This window comes from Bos indicus, chromosome 8, assembly GCF_029378745.1.
Source record: "Bos indicus isolate NIAB-ARS_2022 breed Sahiwal x Tharparkar chromosome 8, NIAB-ARS_B.indTharparkar_mat_pri_1.0, whole genome shotgun sequence".
NCBI classification, from domain to species: domain Eukaryota; kingdom Metazoa; phylum Chordata; class Mammalia; order Artiodactyla; family Bovidae; genus Bos; species Bos indicus.
Genome location: NC_091767.1, coordinates 73,805,124 through 73,824,035, shown reverse-complemented (window position 1 = coordinate 73,824,035; position 18,912 = coordinate 73,805,124). Strand labels below are relative to the sequence as shown.

Here is an 18,912-nt window from a genome sequence, read left to right as displayed (position 1 = left end):
GATGTGTATTCTTAGCACTGCCTGCCAGGGATAAAGGAATGCCTGTTTCACATCCCTGCCTTGTGGAATCTTAGTTCCCCGAACATGAATCCAGGCCCTCCCCAGTGAGAGCAGTGTCTTAACCACTGGACTGCCAAGAAGTCCCTCCTATGAGCTCCTTGACTGAGCTTTTAATGCAGGCCCACATTATCTCAGTCTCTTATGTTCTATACCCTTTTTGGCTTAAGCATTTTCAAGGGTGAACAAGCTCTACGGATGCAGAGAGCCCAAGGGGGTCACCACACTAACCCATGTGGTCCCACCAATTTCCACTTCCCAACTTATGCTTGCAGCTAGATCCGGGAGGCTCCCTTGGCCTGTCTTAGGGTGGAGTCCATGAATTTCTGAGACTCAGGGCTCTTTTCAGAATTAAACCTCAGTGGCCTGGACAAGATTACCAGAAACACGCAGTGAAAACTCCTGAATTAGCACAGTCATCAAAACAAGGCTGAAGACATCCAGAAAGTTTCAGGGAGGGAAGTTTTAAAGGAGGCCCGGGTCAAGCAGCCTGCCTCCTTGAACATCTCAACACAAGACACACCCTGAAACAACCACATTTTGCTTTATTAGGCGTTCCATGGTAATATAACACAGAGTTCTTAAGGAATAATAAACACGAGACTTGTTTTGTTGGTTTTTTTTACCATAATTATTTTGCCATTGAGACAGTGGTTAACAAAAAAAAAAAGGTACTCTTCTGGCTACACATGTAATGAGCTTTAGCACTGAAAGTGAGTTCCTCCACTCGTGGGTCACAATCACAATTCCAAGGATTAAAAACCATCTATGATTAAATCCTACATGGTTGAGAGCATCAAGTCACTGCAGTTACTCAGTTCTGAGACACTGTCGATTTATTTTAGCATTTACACATGACATTCATTTAACAGACACACAAAGCAAGCCAACAGGAAAACATGCTTACACAGCCTGCAGAAATCTTCAGGTTTTAAGTTGTCTCAAGGAAACAATCGAAAGAACCAAGATGAGCATCATGGAAAAACAGGAAGACTCAAGTGAAGAGAAGAGAGCTGCAAGTGTTTCTTAGAATTGAAACAAAAATCTTTCTTTTTTTTTTTCCTGACTGGTTCAATTTCCCTCGCAGTGCAGGTGAGAAAAAAATAAAAAAGCAAATATATTAAGTTAACCAATGATTCTTTAAAAGTGCAATTTCCTTTTAAAATAACAAATAAACAACAACACCAACAAAAAGAAATAAACCCCAACCATAACCCCAAAGGCAAAACGTGTGTGGAGAGACAAGTGTCGTGATGGGATTAGCTATTTTTTGATGTTACGCTTTATGAAAGCAGATTTGGTTTTATAAAAGCCTGCAAACGTAACATGGCTTAGGAGGACCTGTAAACACGTTTGGAAGAAGATGCAACACAGCTCAACAAAGACAGGAACAGGCACAAGGCAGCTAGTGGAAAGGGTGTCTGAGACCAGGAGAGGGTAGGGTGTGGACACAAGGTCGCCTGTGGTCTTTAAGAGGCCACACATCAAATTTACAAGCTTTTTTCCCCACCACAACTCTGACTCACAAAACAGATTTTCCCTCTTGCAAATTAAAATGGTCTTTTTTTTTTTTTTAAACTCTTCATTGAATTTGCCACAATATTGCCTCTGTTTATGTTTTGCTTCTATGGCCCCAAGGCATGTGGGATTCCAGCTCCTTGACCAGGGATCGAACCCACACCACCCACGTTGAAAGGCAAAGTCCCCAAAACTGGACCACCAAGTAAGTTTCCTAAAATGGTCTTTAAGCCAAACTTCCCATGGACTTTCTAGAGTTTAGGAGACCTCCGTATATTGCATGGTATCTTTCTAAATAACTGGACAAGAAAAAAATTTTTTTTTCTCCAAAGTGAGAAGCCCAGTGAACTCTGGTGCCCCCAAAGATACTTAGATGGGAAACAGCAGCCCTTAGGGCCAGCCTCCATCAGCTCAGCACCTCTTAGCTGGTGGCTGGCTGGAGACTGGTTAGTTCACGAGTTACGGGGGCTCGACTGACAGATCTGATTGTGTCTTTAGCCCAGTTAGCACTGCACAGGGGAAAATCTCACAGGTCCTAGAGTCTCAGACTTCTTCAACATCTCGGCACCATTTGAGGTCTATTCTGGGCCCGCGTGTGACAGCGTAGGTAACTCGGCCCTTCCCTGCATATGGGGAGCGTCTCAAACTCAAAGGCACATCCTGGGGATGTGAGTGGGTAGCACTGGTCTTATACAGACTAGGACAGCATCTTACAATGGTTGCAGTGACAAAGCTCACATCTTTCCAGGCAGGTTCTTAGGACCACAGTACAATGGCAGACCTGGTCATTGGCAAAGATCATGGGAGGAAAACAAAAACAAAAAGAGCATGTCAGAGACAAGCGCTGGAGGAAACACAAAGAAAGAGCAGACATGTGAACGTATCCATGAATGACAAAGCGAGAGGGAGAGAGTGCGAGCGAAAGAGAGGTAAAGAGAGGAAACGGGAATCCTCAAAAGATTTCATCTGCAGCAAAAATCCAGGCCAGAAAGAAAACCTTTCCTTTATTAACAGTTGACCCAGAAGACGATGGAATGGCGGTGTGGATGCTGTGCAGCCTCTTAGGAGGGACATGGTGAGTCTGCCCACCACCCTGAATCAGCTTGATGGTTACACAATTGCATCATTAGGATGTCCAGTTCAAACCCCTTGTAGTAATAATGAATTAGGCTTTCCAATTTTGTATTAAAAAAAAAAAAATCTCCCCCCTCCCCTGCCCACCCCCACCCTAAGCCCCAGAAAGAAAACTCTGCTAAAATTTTAAAAAGAAAAACGGCAGCTCTGGGCAATTCACTTTATCTTCCCCTCCCCCGATGACCAGGAAGATGATGACAAATACAACACGGGTTGGAGATGAGAAACACCCTCACTGTGGTTTGCTTTGTTTCGCATGTCTGAGCGTTGGATGCGGTTCTGTGTACAGGCTTGGTGGACTCAAGGGTGTGATATTCCTAGATGTGTGGGGAGGTGGGTGAGCAAAATAGGTGACTCCGGGTGAGGGACGGAGTGTGGGGGCTCGAGAGGGAACCCCAGGAACTGGCTGCCCCACAGTAACTATCTCAGGCTCCTAAAAAAAAAAAAAGGAAGGAAAGAAGGAAGGAAGAAAGTCTCAGAAAGTCCTCAGGTGTCCCATCCCCCGCTGACGGCAGCCCTGAACTCTAGCCCAGGCTGGTGATGTTAGCACGGCCACCAGGGGGCGCCACGATGCGCTGGGTGGTGCGGCGAGGGATGTTGTCATCAATCTGGGCACCTGGAGAGGAGAGAGAGGGTCAGAGACAGTTACCCAGACCCCTGCTTTAAACCGAAATAACATAGCTTTTTTTAAAAAATTAATTTTTGTTGAAATAGAGTTGATTTACAATGCTGTGTTTCAAGTGTACAGCACAGTGATTCAGTTAACATATATACATATATCCATTCTTTTTAAGATTCTTTTCCTATTAAGTCACTACAGAGTATTAAGTAGCGTTCCCTGTGCTATACAGTAGGTCCTTATTAGTCATCTAATTTATATACAGTATTGTGTATATGTTAATCCCAATTTTACAACTTATCCCACCCCACCTTTCCCCCTTGGTAACCATAAGCTTGTTTTCCACATCTGTGACTCTCTTTTCTGTTTTGTAACGAAACAACATAGCTTAGGAGAAAACCTGTCAGGCCCATTCATTGTCCTTCTAAAACTTCACCAAAGGGATAAGCCACAAAAAAAGGATGGGCCTCAAGTGGCCTAAGAATCACAGATGGTATAAAGTTGTCCTTGTAGAAGCTAGTTGGATCCATTGCCTAAAAGGTAAAACAATATATAAACAACACATTTCAGGCTTTTGAGCGACTCAGACTACATCCTGTCCCTATGCTCAGTAGGTCAATTAAGTGTGGCTTTTCCAAAGATACACCCTGTCCCCCTAACACTATTCATCTTCTGTGTAGTCAAAGATAGGACTCATCATACTTAATATAGAATATAGTTAACATACAGTTAATATATAGTTAATATAGCGTGCTGTGCTACGCAGTAGGACCTTGTTGCTTATCCATCCTATGTGTAATGCTTTACATCTGCTAATCCCACACTCCCAGTCCTTCCCTCCTGCTTGGCAACTGCCAGTCTGTCCTCTACGTCTGTGAGTCTGTTTAAGTTTCATACATATAGCACAGGGAATACATTCAATAGCCTATGATAAATCATAATGGAAAAGAATACATAAAAGAATGTGTATATGTATAACTGAGTCATCTTACTGTACCACAGAAATTAAACAGAAACTTGTAAATTGACTATACTTCAATATATATTTTCAGAAAAAGGAGTCATGATGGTCTTTATATTTTGGGAATTTTTTTGTTTGTTTTTGTAATAATTAAATTTATTTATGTTCCATTGAAGGATAATTGCTCTACAGTATTGTACTGGTTTCTGCCAAACATCAACACGAATCAGCCATAGGTACACTCATGTCCCCTTCCTCTTGAGCCTCCCTCCCACCTCTTTCCCCACCCCACCTGGTCTTTATGTTTGAATGGCCTGGTAAAAGACAGCACAGATAGGATCATGTAACATGAGGAACATGGATTACTTTATGGAAAAACTAATGCTCATGATTTTTAAATTCTTTGCAAATGGGTAATGTCTATATGGCACCTTTCTAAAACCCAGTATATCTGACAAAAAAAAATGTGTTTCTGATTCACTGTTTCCTTAACCCATCATAGAGATCCGGGTACATATCTGTGACTCATGGAGCTAGAAAAATAGAAGATTTCTAATCACTGGCCAAATGAAGGATTGGAAAGAAGTTCAAGAAGGGAAGCTCTAAATCTGGACTCTTTTCATCTCACCTTTCCTGACATCACATATTTTATCCAGATTAATAGCTAACAATTATCAAAGGACTCGAGTCTAAGCATTTTATATGTATATTAAATCACCTAATCTTCACAACAACCCCAAGAGATAATTACTACCGTTATACCCATTCTATGCATGAGAAGACCAAAGCACAGCTTGCATCTGGGCTGTGAAGTTAAGCCGTTTAAACTCTAGACTCCACAAGCTGAACCACTCCAATTTACTGCATTTGTGAGGGAGAGGAGAGTCTTAAAACACCACAATATCCTTTTTCACGATGGACATAATACATTGAAAAAAATGTCCTCTGATATCCTGCTCAGTGGTAAAGAACCCGCTTGACAATGCAAGAGACATGGGTTCGATCCCTGGGTCGGGAAGATCCCCCAGAGAAGGAAATGATAACCCATTTCAGTATTCTTGCTTAAAAAACCCCACGGACAGAGGAGCCTGGTGGACTACAGTCCACGGTGTCACAAAGAGTGGGACATGACTTAGTGACAAAACAAGAAAAACAGTGTCCTGGATATAGTGTAGCCATCAGAACATTATATGTGATATAGACTCATGTCAAGATTCTGAAAGCCAACCCACCATCTGCTGTGAATTACATCTCTAGTGAATTACATCTTTGGGAGAATGGGTCTATCATTCATTTCCACTTCTTCTTCTTCTACAAGAGTGGTGCCCGCCCCACCAGCAACATGGAGCAAGGCCCTGCAGAAGCAGGCTCTGACCCAGCCATAGCCATACCGGACAAGCTGAATCCAGACTGGTGCAGGTTCCGGACAGGTGGGGCCTGCTGCTTGGCCGGAGACGTCTTAGCCGAGGAGGCCGGAGTGACCGTCTTGGGTGTCACGGACACCTCGCACACAGGTCCGTCGTACAGACCACGGGGAACCCCTCTCAGCTCCGCCAGCTGCAAAACAAAAGAACCCCTCAATGCAGGCCACATTCACAGAGGATACCTACCCGGCAACTACCTGCCTGATGGGGAAGTAACAGGTGCCAGGATGGCCCTGAGGGATTTGGGGGTGGAGGGCTCTCTACGGAGGAGTGTGGCAGGGACAGATACCAGCACGCAGCCAGCACCCCAGCTCCAGTGCAAAGCTTCCTTAACATGCGTCCCACAAAAACTGATGAGCGGCTTCCCTGGTGGCTCGGTTGGTAAAGAATCTGCCTACAATGCAGGAGACTCGGGTTCAGTCTCTGGGTCGGGAAGATCCCCTAGAGAAAGGAAGGGCTGCCCACTCCAGTATTCTTGCCTGGACAATTCCATGTACCCTGGCAGGCTACAGTTCATGTGGTCGCAAAGAGTCGGACATGACTGAGCAATTTAACACACACACACACAGGGAACTAGATCCCACAACTAAGACCAAATGAAGCCAAATAAATACATAAATATTTTTTTTAAAAAACTGATGAACAGGTCTTCCCATTTTCTCCCAAGGCACTTGAGCCTAAACTTCATAGGAATTCCCAAACATGTTGTGAAGAGGGTCTGGTCACATGTTCAACATCTGGCCCCAGAGCTTCCAATCTTACTTTAATTCCAACAGTTCCCTGTTGGAATTAATTCCATTTAATTAATTTAATTCCATTCCCTGCCTCACGGTCCTCAAGCACCAGTGCTAGAGAGTATTCACCACGTCCTAAATACACTCTACATTTTCTATGCTCATAACTTTGTCTCTACCTAATTCCCTTGTTTCCCTTCTTTGACTTATTCAACTTCTACTTAACCTTCAAGACCCAACACAAAATGCCCTCTCCCCATGTCACTTTCTCTTATAACTGCAGCAGCAGTTCCCTCCTCTGAGCCTCATCACAGCACACGCTGCAGTCTCACATCACTCTGGCTGGCTGCAGACATGCCTGACTCCTCCACTGGCATTCTGAATTCCAGGAATAAAAAGACCATGTTTCCCTTCTCCCTAAATCTTCCATACTCACCTCATTAGTTTGACTCAGAGTGCTCCGTGTTAATGGAATTGAACTTTATCCACGAGAGAAACCCCTCTTAAGATCAGAGGTACTCACCCTGCTCCTTGCCTTGATACGCTTGTAAACAAAGTCAGGGAAGGGCTTCCGGGGGATGTAGCGCCCAGAGCCTTCCGTGACATGAAGGGTACCATCCTCCAGGACAATCTTCCCCTGGCTGATGACCACCAGTGGGGAGCCACGGCACTCCATGCCTTCGAAGATGTTGTACTCAAGAGACTAAAAGGGAGGGAACATAGTAAACGTCAGAATTCGCCCTCCATCCTGGCAAAATCTCATCAATCTGGCAGTACCCACTGCTCAGCCATCACTCGGAAGAAAGAAAAGCCCAGAGATGGGGTCCCTCTCCTGACTGACCACTCACCAGGACTTCATCACTAGATCTAAATTCTGTCTGAGTTTCAGCACACACATTTTTGAGGGGCAAAAGTCACGGAAGAGAAAATTTATATAGAAAAGCAGAGGGGTTTGTAAATGCCACACGAATATAAGAAAATGATTCCTCATATAAGCGGTGACTTTGCTCTCACTAACTCAGGCTCCAATCAGGTTAAAACCCCAAGAAGCCTTCTCTGACCAAGTTCTAAATTTAATCTTGAAATGAGCCATCCACGAGTCGGTTTTCCCACTGGTTCACTTGGTTTTCCAATCAGTTAGCGATGTGGTTAAACTGAAGTTGCTAAATGAAAGGACTGTGGTAACTCCAGAGACATGCCATCGATAAAATGCTTGAGGTTTAATTTCCCAACAATGCAGCCATCCTTTTGGTTCCAAGCCTTTCATGGTGAAAGGGAGATGTATGTGTGTGCCCTCTTGAAAAATATCTGGGGTCTCTGTCTGAGTGAGTTCGTTGCTGCGATAACAGTAAAAGTTTCACGTGTCACAGCCCTACCCCACAGCCTCAGCTCACCCACTGCTCCTTCTCCAGATTCCAGACGCCTGTCCTGCTCACAGGTACAGCTGCCTGGACCTGGAGAATTAACAGGCAGCTCCAGGGCAACCCACTCGAGTACTCTTGCCTGGGAAATCCGATGGACAGAGGAGCCTGGCAGGCTACAATCTATGGGGTTGCAAAGAGTAGGACACGACTGAGCAACTAACAACAGTTTCCATCTGTAACAAGCAGCTGGGCTTCTGGGGAGATTCGGACCAGGTTAACAGCACTGAAGAGTTAGTCTGTGAATAGAGCTGATGCACTGCCATTCAGGGCAACATCGCCTGCTTAGTGCAGGGGCTGGTGAGCATGGAGAAGCCCCAGGTTGGCTCATCAGCTCACACTGGACCCGTGGGGTTGACTGAAAACAGCAACAAAACAGCCCTGCTCTGAGACTCAAAGGAGTAACGTGAAAGCTCCTGGAGGAATAAGAGGAAGAGGCACCTGGGGGAAGGAAGGCGACTCTGCACATGGATTCCCAGGACCACAGTGTGTGCCCCCCAGCCCTTCATCGGTTCTAAGACACTGGTCCCTGAAATGAGCCTGTCTCTCACAGCACATGGAGCTGCCCAGTCAATGTCAGCCTAGGCGAAGCTGAGCCCTTCCAGGGGACTGGAGTCAGCTTTTCCCACTGGCCTGGGGGGTTCCCAAACCTGTAAAATGTAACAGGAAAATCTCACCCTCAGCTTTTTTCTGGACCACTGCTCGACACAGCTTGCATAAGCTCCAGCTTTCAGTTCAGATTCTCCAAGAAGCCAGTTTTGCCCTCTCTGAACCAAAAGCCAGTATCAAGAAAGGAAAGATTCTTTGCCATCCCTTCTGTACCTGGCAGATCCAGCTCTCATGTATCCCGTGCTCAGTACAAGCTGGCCCTTGGCAACATAGCATTTAATTTTAGAGCAGTATCCTATTAGACTCCTCCTTCTGGACATGTTTTCTTTCATAGCAGTACCTAAACAGAGTATCTTAAAATTGGTGGCACCTTAAATCTGTTTGAAATCTAGGAGTTATACAACTCCAAGCTTTAATCTTGCCTTAGACCTTCAGTTTCTTCACCTGCCTCCTTCGCAAGGTTCATGTAGAGAAGCATCATATGGGAAAGAATTCTGTCTGCTCTGAAAGGACCTTCCAGAGGGTTATCCTTGAAGGGCTGAATCAAGTCCCAGCTCTTTCATGTCCCGCCCCCACCCCGTTAACTGTCTACACTCTGACAAGCTCCTCTCATGCCCTCCTGTAGTCACAGAGACAACCCTGGCCATGGTGCCATCAGCCCCGGGGTCCACATCCCAGGTCTGCCATTTGCCAGCTGTAGGACTTTGGACAAATCCCTCACACCTCTCTGAGACTCAGCTGCCTCATCTCTAAGGGGACACAGCCCACTTTACAGGAATGATGCTAGGATCACAAGAAATAAAACAAAAGCATCTATCCCACTGCTCAGCATTATGTGGGCATTTAGAAAACCCCTCATTCACCGTCTGGTTCTTTATTGCACTTTCCCAACAAGACTGCAAGCGGCAAAGACATCCTGAGATGCATATGTTGAGTTTAGTTGCCTAACAATGACTGGTATCAGGGGACTTCACTGGTGGTCCAGCGGTTGGGACTTCGCCTTCCAATGCAGCGGGGGTGAGGGTTCAATCCCTGGATTGGAAAGCTAAGATCCCATATGCCTCGTGGCCAAAAAACAAAACATGAAACAGAAATGATATTGTAACATTCAATAAAGACTTTAAAAATGGTTGAGATGGATCTCACCACCAAGGAGATCTATGGGTCACCTCCCATTTTTAAAAAATGTGGAAGAAGAAGTCCTATGGCTCTACGTGACTTAAAATTAACAAGTTCAATGGTCAGTCACAACTTGGGGTGTTCAGAGCCTATACTCTGTCAAGGGCTTCCCTGGTGGCTCAGTTGGTAAAAATTTGCCTGCAATGCTGGAGACCCAGGTTCAATCCGTGGGTCAGAAAGGTCCCCTGGAGAAGGGAATGGCTGCCCACTCCAGTATTCTTGACTGGAGAATCCGATGGACAGAGGAACCTTGTGGGCTACAGTCCATGCGTTGCAAAGAGTAGGCCACGACTTGAGCGACTAACACACACACATACTCTGTCAAACAGTGAGGCACTGAGACCTCATCACTTACCAGGTATAGACCCTTATAACTTCCACCCACATGTGCTTCCTAAAATGACTCATCTGGCTGGATGCTGGGCAGATCCAAGCAGAGGCTTAGTAGCAACAGGGCTGTCAACAAGAGTTAGCTAAATACTTCAATTAAAGCTAATTAGCCCCGTGGTAGGAAATACTGTATTACACGGGGAAAGCCTCCTGCTAGTGTTCTCCTAGATAATTAGTGTTGCACAAACATGCTCTTTCAAAGAGGTTTGGATGGGCGAGAGGCACTGTTAGAAGTCATGATCTCCAGGACTGCCTGGAGGTAAAGGCAGGGAGGGCACTGCTGTTGAATGTCTGGAGGGCAGAATCTGTCTTCTTGAATCATCACTCTTCTACATCCTCTCTTCTGCCGGGTTAAGAGCTTCCCATGCAGGCGCTCTAGTTAGGTCATCTGCAGCTTACACGGTGAGTCCAGTCTGCTCTTTCCATTACCTCTGGGAAGGGGACTCTGTAAGGGAGAAACATTTTTCTCCCTCTGACCCTGACCAAGAGGCTGCGCACACAGTCTGGCAGGGAGAAGCCCTGGACAATTTTGGGTTCTAATTCTAGCTCCACCGCAAAATAGCTATGTAACGTTAGACTGGTCACTTAAGCTCTCTAAGCCTCCGTTTTATTTATCTTCCCGATTGAGATAATAATACCATCCCTTTATTGAGAAGGCCAAATGAAAGGGTAAACGGAGCTGTGATGCTGAAGGCATAAGAGGAGGTAGGTTCACAAGGCAGGACCCTAGGTGGTGGCTGTCGCTGTTGTTCAGTGGCTCAGTCGTGTCCGACTCTTTGCGACCTCATGGGCTGCAGCACGCCAGGCTTTCCTGTCCTTCACTATCTCCCAGAGTTTGCTCAAAATCATGTCCAGTGAGTCAGTGATGCTATCTGTCTCATCCTCTGCTGCCCGCTTCTCCTTTTGGACCCTAGGACCCCTGCCCATAAAAAAGCCAATGATGGGCCCCCGGGAGGTCGTGGCCTAAGTCACCAGTAGGGGGCGCTGTCAGGCTCTGCTGTGGAGCTAAGCCAGCCAGTGCGGAAGAAGGGAAAATCCACCATTAATACTGAGAGCTGAGCAGACTTCCTTAAAGGCACCCATCCACCCAGCATCCACGGGTGCCTGTGCAGCCCAAGCCCCTCTGCACACATAGGAAAGAGGATTAGGATTTAGCTAAGAGTCCAGTGGTGTCCTGGAGAAATGACAGAAGCCCACCAAGCTGGCCCTTGGAGGAGGCGCCCATACTTGCTGGACCAGGACACCTGGAGTGAGCAACCTAGAGTCAGATTCCTCACTGAGCCAGCTTTCAGTTTAGAAGTTTATCTCAAAAAGCCTCTTCATTCACCAAGAATTCACTTCAAGAGTCAAACAGGGGAATTCCCTGGTGGTCCAGGACTCACTGCTGGTTAGGACTCACTGCTGAGGATCTGGCATTTAATCAGGGAATGAAGATCCTATAAGCTGTGATGCTCGGCCAAAGAAAATCATGGAGGTTTCTGACATGAAAAACTCTGTCCTATACCTGTTTCTTTTCCGAAGTTTTCCCTTTTGCCATTTCTATATTATACAGACACACACACAATTTTTTTTATGAAGAACCAATGGTATCTACATCTCCATCTAATGCCTGCTGACTTCACAGTATCCAGGACACTCAGGGGCCTCATCAAAACCCCTCTTCTAAGCCAACAAGCCCAAGACATGACATGAAGTCACCTCCCCAGGATCCTATTACCAAGGCAGGGCACCCCCAAGCTCTGCCATCTAGACCAAGAGACAAGAGATACCCCAAAACTACAGATCCTAAAATCCTGATCAGAGCACCTTCCAGGGTATTTCTTCTATTTCTTCCAAATCAATTCATGCCTTTAGGACATAAGAGCATCTGCCTTTTAGGCTTCTGTATGGCCACACTGACAATGAGAAAGCAGTGGCCTCAAAAATTGAAAGTGCCCAGTGGGCATCTCAGGAGTGGACATTTGAATGTTTTATTCGAATCCCTTGCACCAGGGGATGTCAGGAGAGATGCTGCACTGAACTATTAAAATGGAATGCTCCCTGACTTCTAGCAGTTTCTGAGGTCCAGGCATGATGCTAGAGGCTCTGAAGGTCCAGAGATATAGACTTTCTAGCCATAGACAGGCCACTGTACTCCAAAGTGATGATAAGATTAACGGTCATGTTGACCTCACTAAAGAGAAGGGAAGAGCTATTTTTTTCTCAGCAAATTGCAAGTTATAACATATCCTGGGGAAAAGTTCCTTCCGATCACAGCGAGTTCTTTTCATAAATCCCGGGGACTGTCCCTGCCTCTGTCCTTCTCTGAGACTGTTACTGGTCTGGATGGGGTCCACGCCGTGAACCGGGCTTACGCTGTTGTGGGTCTTGGCAGAGATGGTCTTCACGCTGTCGGGGTCCCAGATGACCAAGTCAGCATCAGACCCCACAGCAATGCGGCCCTTCCGGGGGTACAGGTTGAAGACTTTGGCAGCATTGGTGCTGGTCACGGCCACAAACTGGTTCTCGTCCATCTTCCCAGTGACCTGAGGAGGACAACACACACACGCGTGTAAGAAAAACAAGTTAAAGAGTTTAAGGGTGGTACACTACTTAGCAATAAAAAGAGACACTTTGGATATTAAGGGCATTACGCTGAGTGGGAAAAAAACAATCTCCAGGGACTTCCATGGTCGTCTAGTGGTTGGAACGTTGCACTTTCACTGTAGAGGGCATGGGTTCGATCCCTGGTCAGAGAACTAAGATCCTACATGCCCTGACATGGCCAAAAAAAAAACAGTCTCCAAAGGTCACATACTGTATGACTTCATTTACAGAGTATTCTCAAAATAACCAGGTTAAGAGATGGACACACCAGGGGTGAGACGGAGATTCCTCGCAGGTTAGGGGTGGGTGCAACTATAAAGGGGCAGTAGCATGGGGGTCTCTGTGATGACGGAGGACACCTCTATTTGATTGCACTGATGGTTACATGAATCTACATATGACAACATGACCCAGAACTAGACGCATGCACCACACCACTGTCGTTCCCCAGGTCTGGAAACCACACTCCAAATATACATGAGACGTAACTATTAGCAGGTGAAGGCTACACAGGACCTTTCTGTCCATCCTGTCTTTGCATAACCCTCTGAAAGTATAATTATTTCAAAGTAAGAAGTATTTTTTTTTTAAAAGCTGAAGGGGCCTCAAGGCCTCTTTAGGAAACACGATTTGATGTGAATGGTTGTTCTTTTCCAAAGATACAGGCCCAGACCTCAGCTCCTAGTCCAGCCAACCTAGAAGTCTCAGCGCCCCATCCTTGCAGCAAACTCTGGATGTCCATCACACTCCCCACACGTCCTTCCCCCCACTTTCTCATCTATACATGTGTACTTCGTGTCCCTTTAAATGTGGGATTTGAAGAGATGAATGCACTCTCTGTTAGAAAATCCACTCTAAATCAATAGCAACATGGGCAAAGGAAATGAGCAGGTTGTAAGGGAGAAAAAAATAAAAATGGCTGAAAGCATATGAAAGAAATATACATTTTAATCAGTAACTGAAGAGATTCAATGTAAAACAATGAGATGAAATTCACAATAAAATTGGTGATGCTTTGGGTTTTTTGATGATAACCCTGATCTGGACCTGGTAGGAGGAACTAGGTGACGCCATCTACTGCTGGCAGCACACAAATTTGGTGTGATCTTTCTGGAAGGAACTCTGACAAGAGATATCAAAAGCCTTAAAAATATGCACACCCTTTGACTCAAAAATACCACTTGTAGAAGCTTCTCCTATAAGCATCACTAAAGATGTGTCCAAGGATGTATCTACAAGGGTGTTCAACCCAGAAGTAAAATCAGAAATAACCTAAATGGTCAACCAAAGAATTATAAATGAATTATAATTCAGCATCAAGATGGAAGAGTTAGCTATTGAAAACCAAGTTTTCAAAATTTTTATACTATGTTAATTGTAAAAGATAGGCTACAAAATAGTTTATATGATGCCTGTGTTAACACATTCAGTCATACACACATCATTTACGCACATGTGCACTCTCTCACTAGCAAAAAATCAAAGGCATTCATCAAAATGTTCAGTGTAGTTGGATCTGAAACATGATGTCATGAGTGAGTTTTACTTACTTCTTTATTCTTTTTGCAATAAGGGTATATATAGTTTATATAACTGAAAAAATTCCATAAGAAACAGAAAACCTAAAGTTGTTACATTTTAAGACATTAAAAATAAAAAGCCCCAAAGATTCCTCAAAGTCAGCGTATGTTCAAAGCAGACCTGTCAAATCCTGTAGTGAGGACAAATGTTAAATCCAGAGAGTCCAAAAGACCATTTTAAGGAAACTGAGTCTATTTCCAAGAGCAGGAGATTACATCACCAGGGTGTGAAGAAAGCTTTCTCTTGATTGATGACAAGAGTCATATTTTAAAGACTGTCGTGTTTTTTTTTCCCCCCCAGTCTCTCCTGGTCCACAGATAATAACAGTGACAAATACATATGGGTATTTAAAAAGAAGTAACCTATGGGGAGTGGTCTTAGACTTCCAAACCTAATGTTATCACAGAAATACTGGTTTCTAGAATTTTCTCAACTGCCATTTCAAGGCTCGCATGAGACCCAGGGCCCTCGGATGGGGAGGCAGGAGAAAGCCGAGCCCTGCCCACTGCTCAGAGACCACGCAGTGAGACCACCACTCCTTACCACAGCGTTATCCTACCGCTCAGAGACCACCACCACGAGACCACCGCCCCTTACCACAGCCTTATCCTACCGCTCAGAGACCACCACCACGAGACCACCGCCCCTTACCACAGCCTTATCCTACCGCTCAGAGACCACCACCACGAGACCACCGCCCCTTACCACAGCCTTATCCTACCGCTCAGAGACCACCACCACGAGACCACCGCCCCTTACCACAGCCTTATCCCAGATGACAGACATCCGCTCCTCCGTGCCGTTGGTGCCCTCAGGGATCAGGGTGAAGTTGTCTTTTCCAACGGCCTTCTGGGCCGTGTTGAAGGTACAGTGAGCACTGCCGGTCACCTGGAGATCTCCACTACAAGGAACACACAGCACTGGCTTTTACTGATCTTTACCTCAGATCATCCTTGAATGTACTTTTTTTATGTGTCTGGCCACTGAAGGTTTTTAAAACAGTCATCCTCCCGCCAGGAGACAGGAAATTCAGGAAGATATGGCCTGACACTAAAGCTTCATTAAATGCTGTGTCTCTAAGTCTCTTTCATGAGGTGTCTTATGAGTGACACTACACACCGTGAAACCCTTTGCTACCTCACTTATCCCCTTTGGTTCACTTTCAAAACGGCCCTGGTTTTTAACCCAGAACCCCCCTCAAAGTATCAAGATGCTAACCTCCTGCTCCCACCCAGCAATCCGAGTTTGGAGGACAAGGTTTCTGTTGGCAAGCTGGCTTCTGCCAGCCATATTGGAACCCACCGGGTCAGCCTGGTCCAAGGAAAGACCAAGAACAGGAGATGGGAACAAGTCGCTGACACTCACCACGACAGCAAGGAGTTCAGAAAGTCTGGAGTGGTTGGGTCGGGGCTCAGGGGCGGGGAGGTGACGAAAGCAGCAGCCTTGGCCCAGTTCTTGCTCCAGTAGTGAGAGCCGTCGGTCCCCAAGCTGGCGGTGATGGGCTCGCCGTACACCACGGTTCCTGACAAAGAGAAGGCAGAGCTGAGCCCGACACAGAGAGGGAGGGAGGGAGCCACCACTGCCGGGAGTCACCGCATCCATGGCAGCACACCACAGGTTCAGCACCCCTTAGGAGGAGCCAGCCTGTCTCCGAGCTGAGGAAACTGGTGTCTGTGCAAGTCAAATACCCCAGCCATCCAGTCACCAATAAGTGCTCCTTAAGATTTCACCTTTGACCCCTGCTCTTTTCTTTTTAAAAAATTTTTATTTTATATTGGAATATAATTGATTTACAATGTGTTACTTTCAGGTGTACAGCAAACTGATTCAGTTATACGTATACACGTATCTATTTTTTTGATGGCACTAGCGGTAAAAAACCCGCCTGCCAATGAAGGAGACATAAGAGACACAGGTTCGATCCCTGGGTCGGGAAGATCTCCTGGAGGAGGACACAGCAACCCACTCCAGTATTCTTGCCTGGAAAATCCCATGGACAGAGGATCCCTGCGGGCTACAGTCCAAAAGGTCACAAAGGGTCGGACACGACTAAAGAGACTGGGCGCGCACACACACACACATTCTTTTTCAAGTCCTGTTCCCATATAGGTCACTACAGATACAGCTCCCTGTGCTGCACAGTAGGTCCTTGCTGATTATCTATTTTATATATAGTAATGTGCATGTGTTAATCCCTGGCTTCCCTTGTGGCTCAGATAGTAAAGAATCTGCTTGCAATGCAAGAGACTCAGGTTCGATCCTTAGCTTGAGAAAATCCACTGGAGAAGGAAATCGCAACCCACTCCAGTATTCTTGCCTAGAGAATTCCATGGACAGAGGAGACTGGTGGGCCACAGTCCATGAGGTCGCAGAGTAGTAGGACATGACTGAGTGAATAACACTTTCATTTCACTTTATATGTTAATCCCAGCCTCCTAAGTGATTGCTTCCCCAGACCACTGCTCTACTAATTCAACCCACTCTCCCTCGGAGGACCCAAACATTCTACCTCCTATTCTGTTGATTCCCAAATCTGTTAACAATCTCCAGCTCAGACTGCATTCAAGCTCCCAATCCCAAGCACCACCTACACTCTTATTTTGGGGTGATCCAGGGTACCTCACATTTGACCTCACTGCTCACCAAACACACCCCCTGGCCTGCTCTCCCAACACCTCCCAGTCTTTTTCTCAGTGTCCAGCTATGATTAATAGGCTGAGACAGGAAATAGATGTGACATCAGTTGGATGAAGTATTTGAGAGCAAGTATACAGCCCTCCACATCTGCCCAGATCGCTGAGTCACCATTCTGAGGGCCCCCAGATTCATAGCAGACTTTGTCAGAAGGAGAAGTAAAGGACTTTGCACAGTTATATTACTGAGATTTCAAGGTTTGCAGAAGTCTAGCCCAACTCAACATACTGTCAGGAAAGAATGCTGATTTCCTGGCACTCAACTCATGTCCTCTTCCCTATCCACTCATGGCCAAGCCAGGAAGCTGGACTCATTTATGGCCATCGAAAGCCAATACTGTAATGCCTTACATGCATCCTTTCCTTTCCACTCTGCACGGTGGTGGTTTAGTTGCTAAGTCGTGTCAACTCTTACGACCCCATGGACTGTAGCCCGCCAGGCTCCTCTGTCCATGGGCTTCTCCAGGCAAGAATACTGGAGTGGGTTGCCATTTCCTTCTCCAGGGGATCTTCTTGACCCAGTGATCAAACCCGTGTCTCCTGCATTGCAGGCAGATTATTTACCGACTAAGCTACAAGGGAAGCTACTCTGCATACCTTCCCTTAAATCAGGCCTTCATCATTTCTCCCTGGCTCACTCCAGTAGAGGGCTTCCCAGGTGGCACTAGCAGTAAAGAAACTGCTGTCAATGCAGGAGACAAAAAAGATGCAGGTTCGATCCTTGGGTCGGGAAGATCCCCTGGAGGAGGACATGGCAACCCACTCCAGTATCTGCCTGGAGAATCCCATGGACAGAAGAGCCTGGTGGGCTACAGTCCATGGGGTCACAGAGTCAGACATGACTGAAGCGATTTAGCATGCAGCACGGACCTTCCAATAGAACCTCCCAGTCAGAGTTCAGATTGATTTCTGCTTTCCCCACCTCTTTCCCTGCCTCTACATCCATTCTCCATGGCACTTCCAATCTTCATGGGCCATTCTCTTACATAAAGACCTCTGAAGGGATCCTTCTGCCTTCAAGGATAGAAATGAACTTCTCACTGAAGCATCTCATGCCTTCCTTACCCAGCCTTACACCAAAGCTGGTCTCTCTTTTAACACTATTTTAACACTCCGAAAACCCAATCCCATCCTCCACTTCAATAATCCAATAAGCACTCAGTTAAAATTTTTTTTTTATTTTTCACACAAATATCATACAATATCACTCATATGTGGAATCTAATGTTTTAAAAATGACACAAATGAAGCTGTTTACAAAACAGACTCACAGATCTCAAAAACAAGCCTATGGTTACCAAAGCGGAAACATGTAGAGGGGAGAGGGATAAATTGGGAGATTGGGACTAACATGCACACTCTACTACATATAAAATAGATAACCACCAAGAACCTACTATATATCATAGGGAACTCTACTCAATATTCTATAATAACCTAAATGGGAAAAGAATCTGAAAATGAATGAATGTGTATGTTTATCTGAATCACTCTGCTGTACACCTGAAACTAACCCAACACAGTACACCAATACATTTTTTTAAATAATAGATTTTTTTACTTTTCTACTTGAAGGAGATACCCTGAAGAAAATGACTCTGCACTCAATAACTGTGTGCTGAACTGATTGAAGGGTGTGATATTTTATTAAGTCAAGGGATCCAAGCTGGAATTTGATCTCAGACCAGCCCCACCACCACCAGGAATTCACCTCTTCCATCTCCTCCCACCGTAGGGCTCCTGCACCCCCACAGCGGTCCTGCCAACTCGGCCCTTTTCTCCAAACCCAGGGCCCTCAAGGCCAAACACTTCTCAGTCTGGAATGTGTCTCCTTTCCTCTGCTCAGCCTTTTCCAAGGCCTTATCTCTTGATAACGCAGCACAACACCCACTCCGGGACAGTGGCTGCCTTGCGAGCTGGCTCTGGGAGCTGCCCCCATCCCTCCCACCCCCTACCCCAGATTCAGGAATCTCACAAAGAACACTCTGTTCCTCTGGGGAGTGTTA

General features: G+C 45.9%; 1 protein-coding gene across 3 annotated transcripts in view; it reads right to left on the bottom strand.

Moving 5' to 3' along the window:
* Positions 1-582: 582 nt before the first annotated feature.
* Positions 583-18,912, bottom strand: part of DPYSL2 (dihydropyrimidinase like 2) — a 118,587-nt gene continuing 100,257 nt past the window's right edge. For all 3 annotated transcript variants that reach the window (XM_070794950.1, XM_019966386.2, XM_019966387.2), the window contains 6 exons: positions 15,579-15,735; positions 14,973-15,114; positions 12,401-12,571; positions 6,971-7,150; positions 5,681-5,846; positions 583-3,325 (listed from right to left, as the gene is read on the bottom strand). In XM_070794950.1, coding sequence (XP_070651051.1) covers positions 3,234-3,325; positions 5,681-5,846; positions 6,971-7,150; positions 12,401-12,571; positions 14,973-15,114; positions 15,579-15,735 — 908 coding nt within the window. In that variant the 3' untranslated portion in view covers positions 583-3,233. The remainder of the gene's footprint in view (positions 3,326-5,680; positions 5,847-6,970; positions 7,151-12,400; positions 12,572-14,972; positions 15,115-15,578; positions 15,736-18,912) is intronic.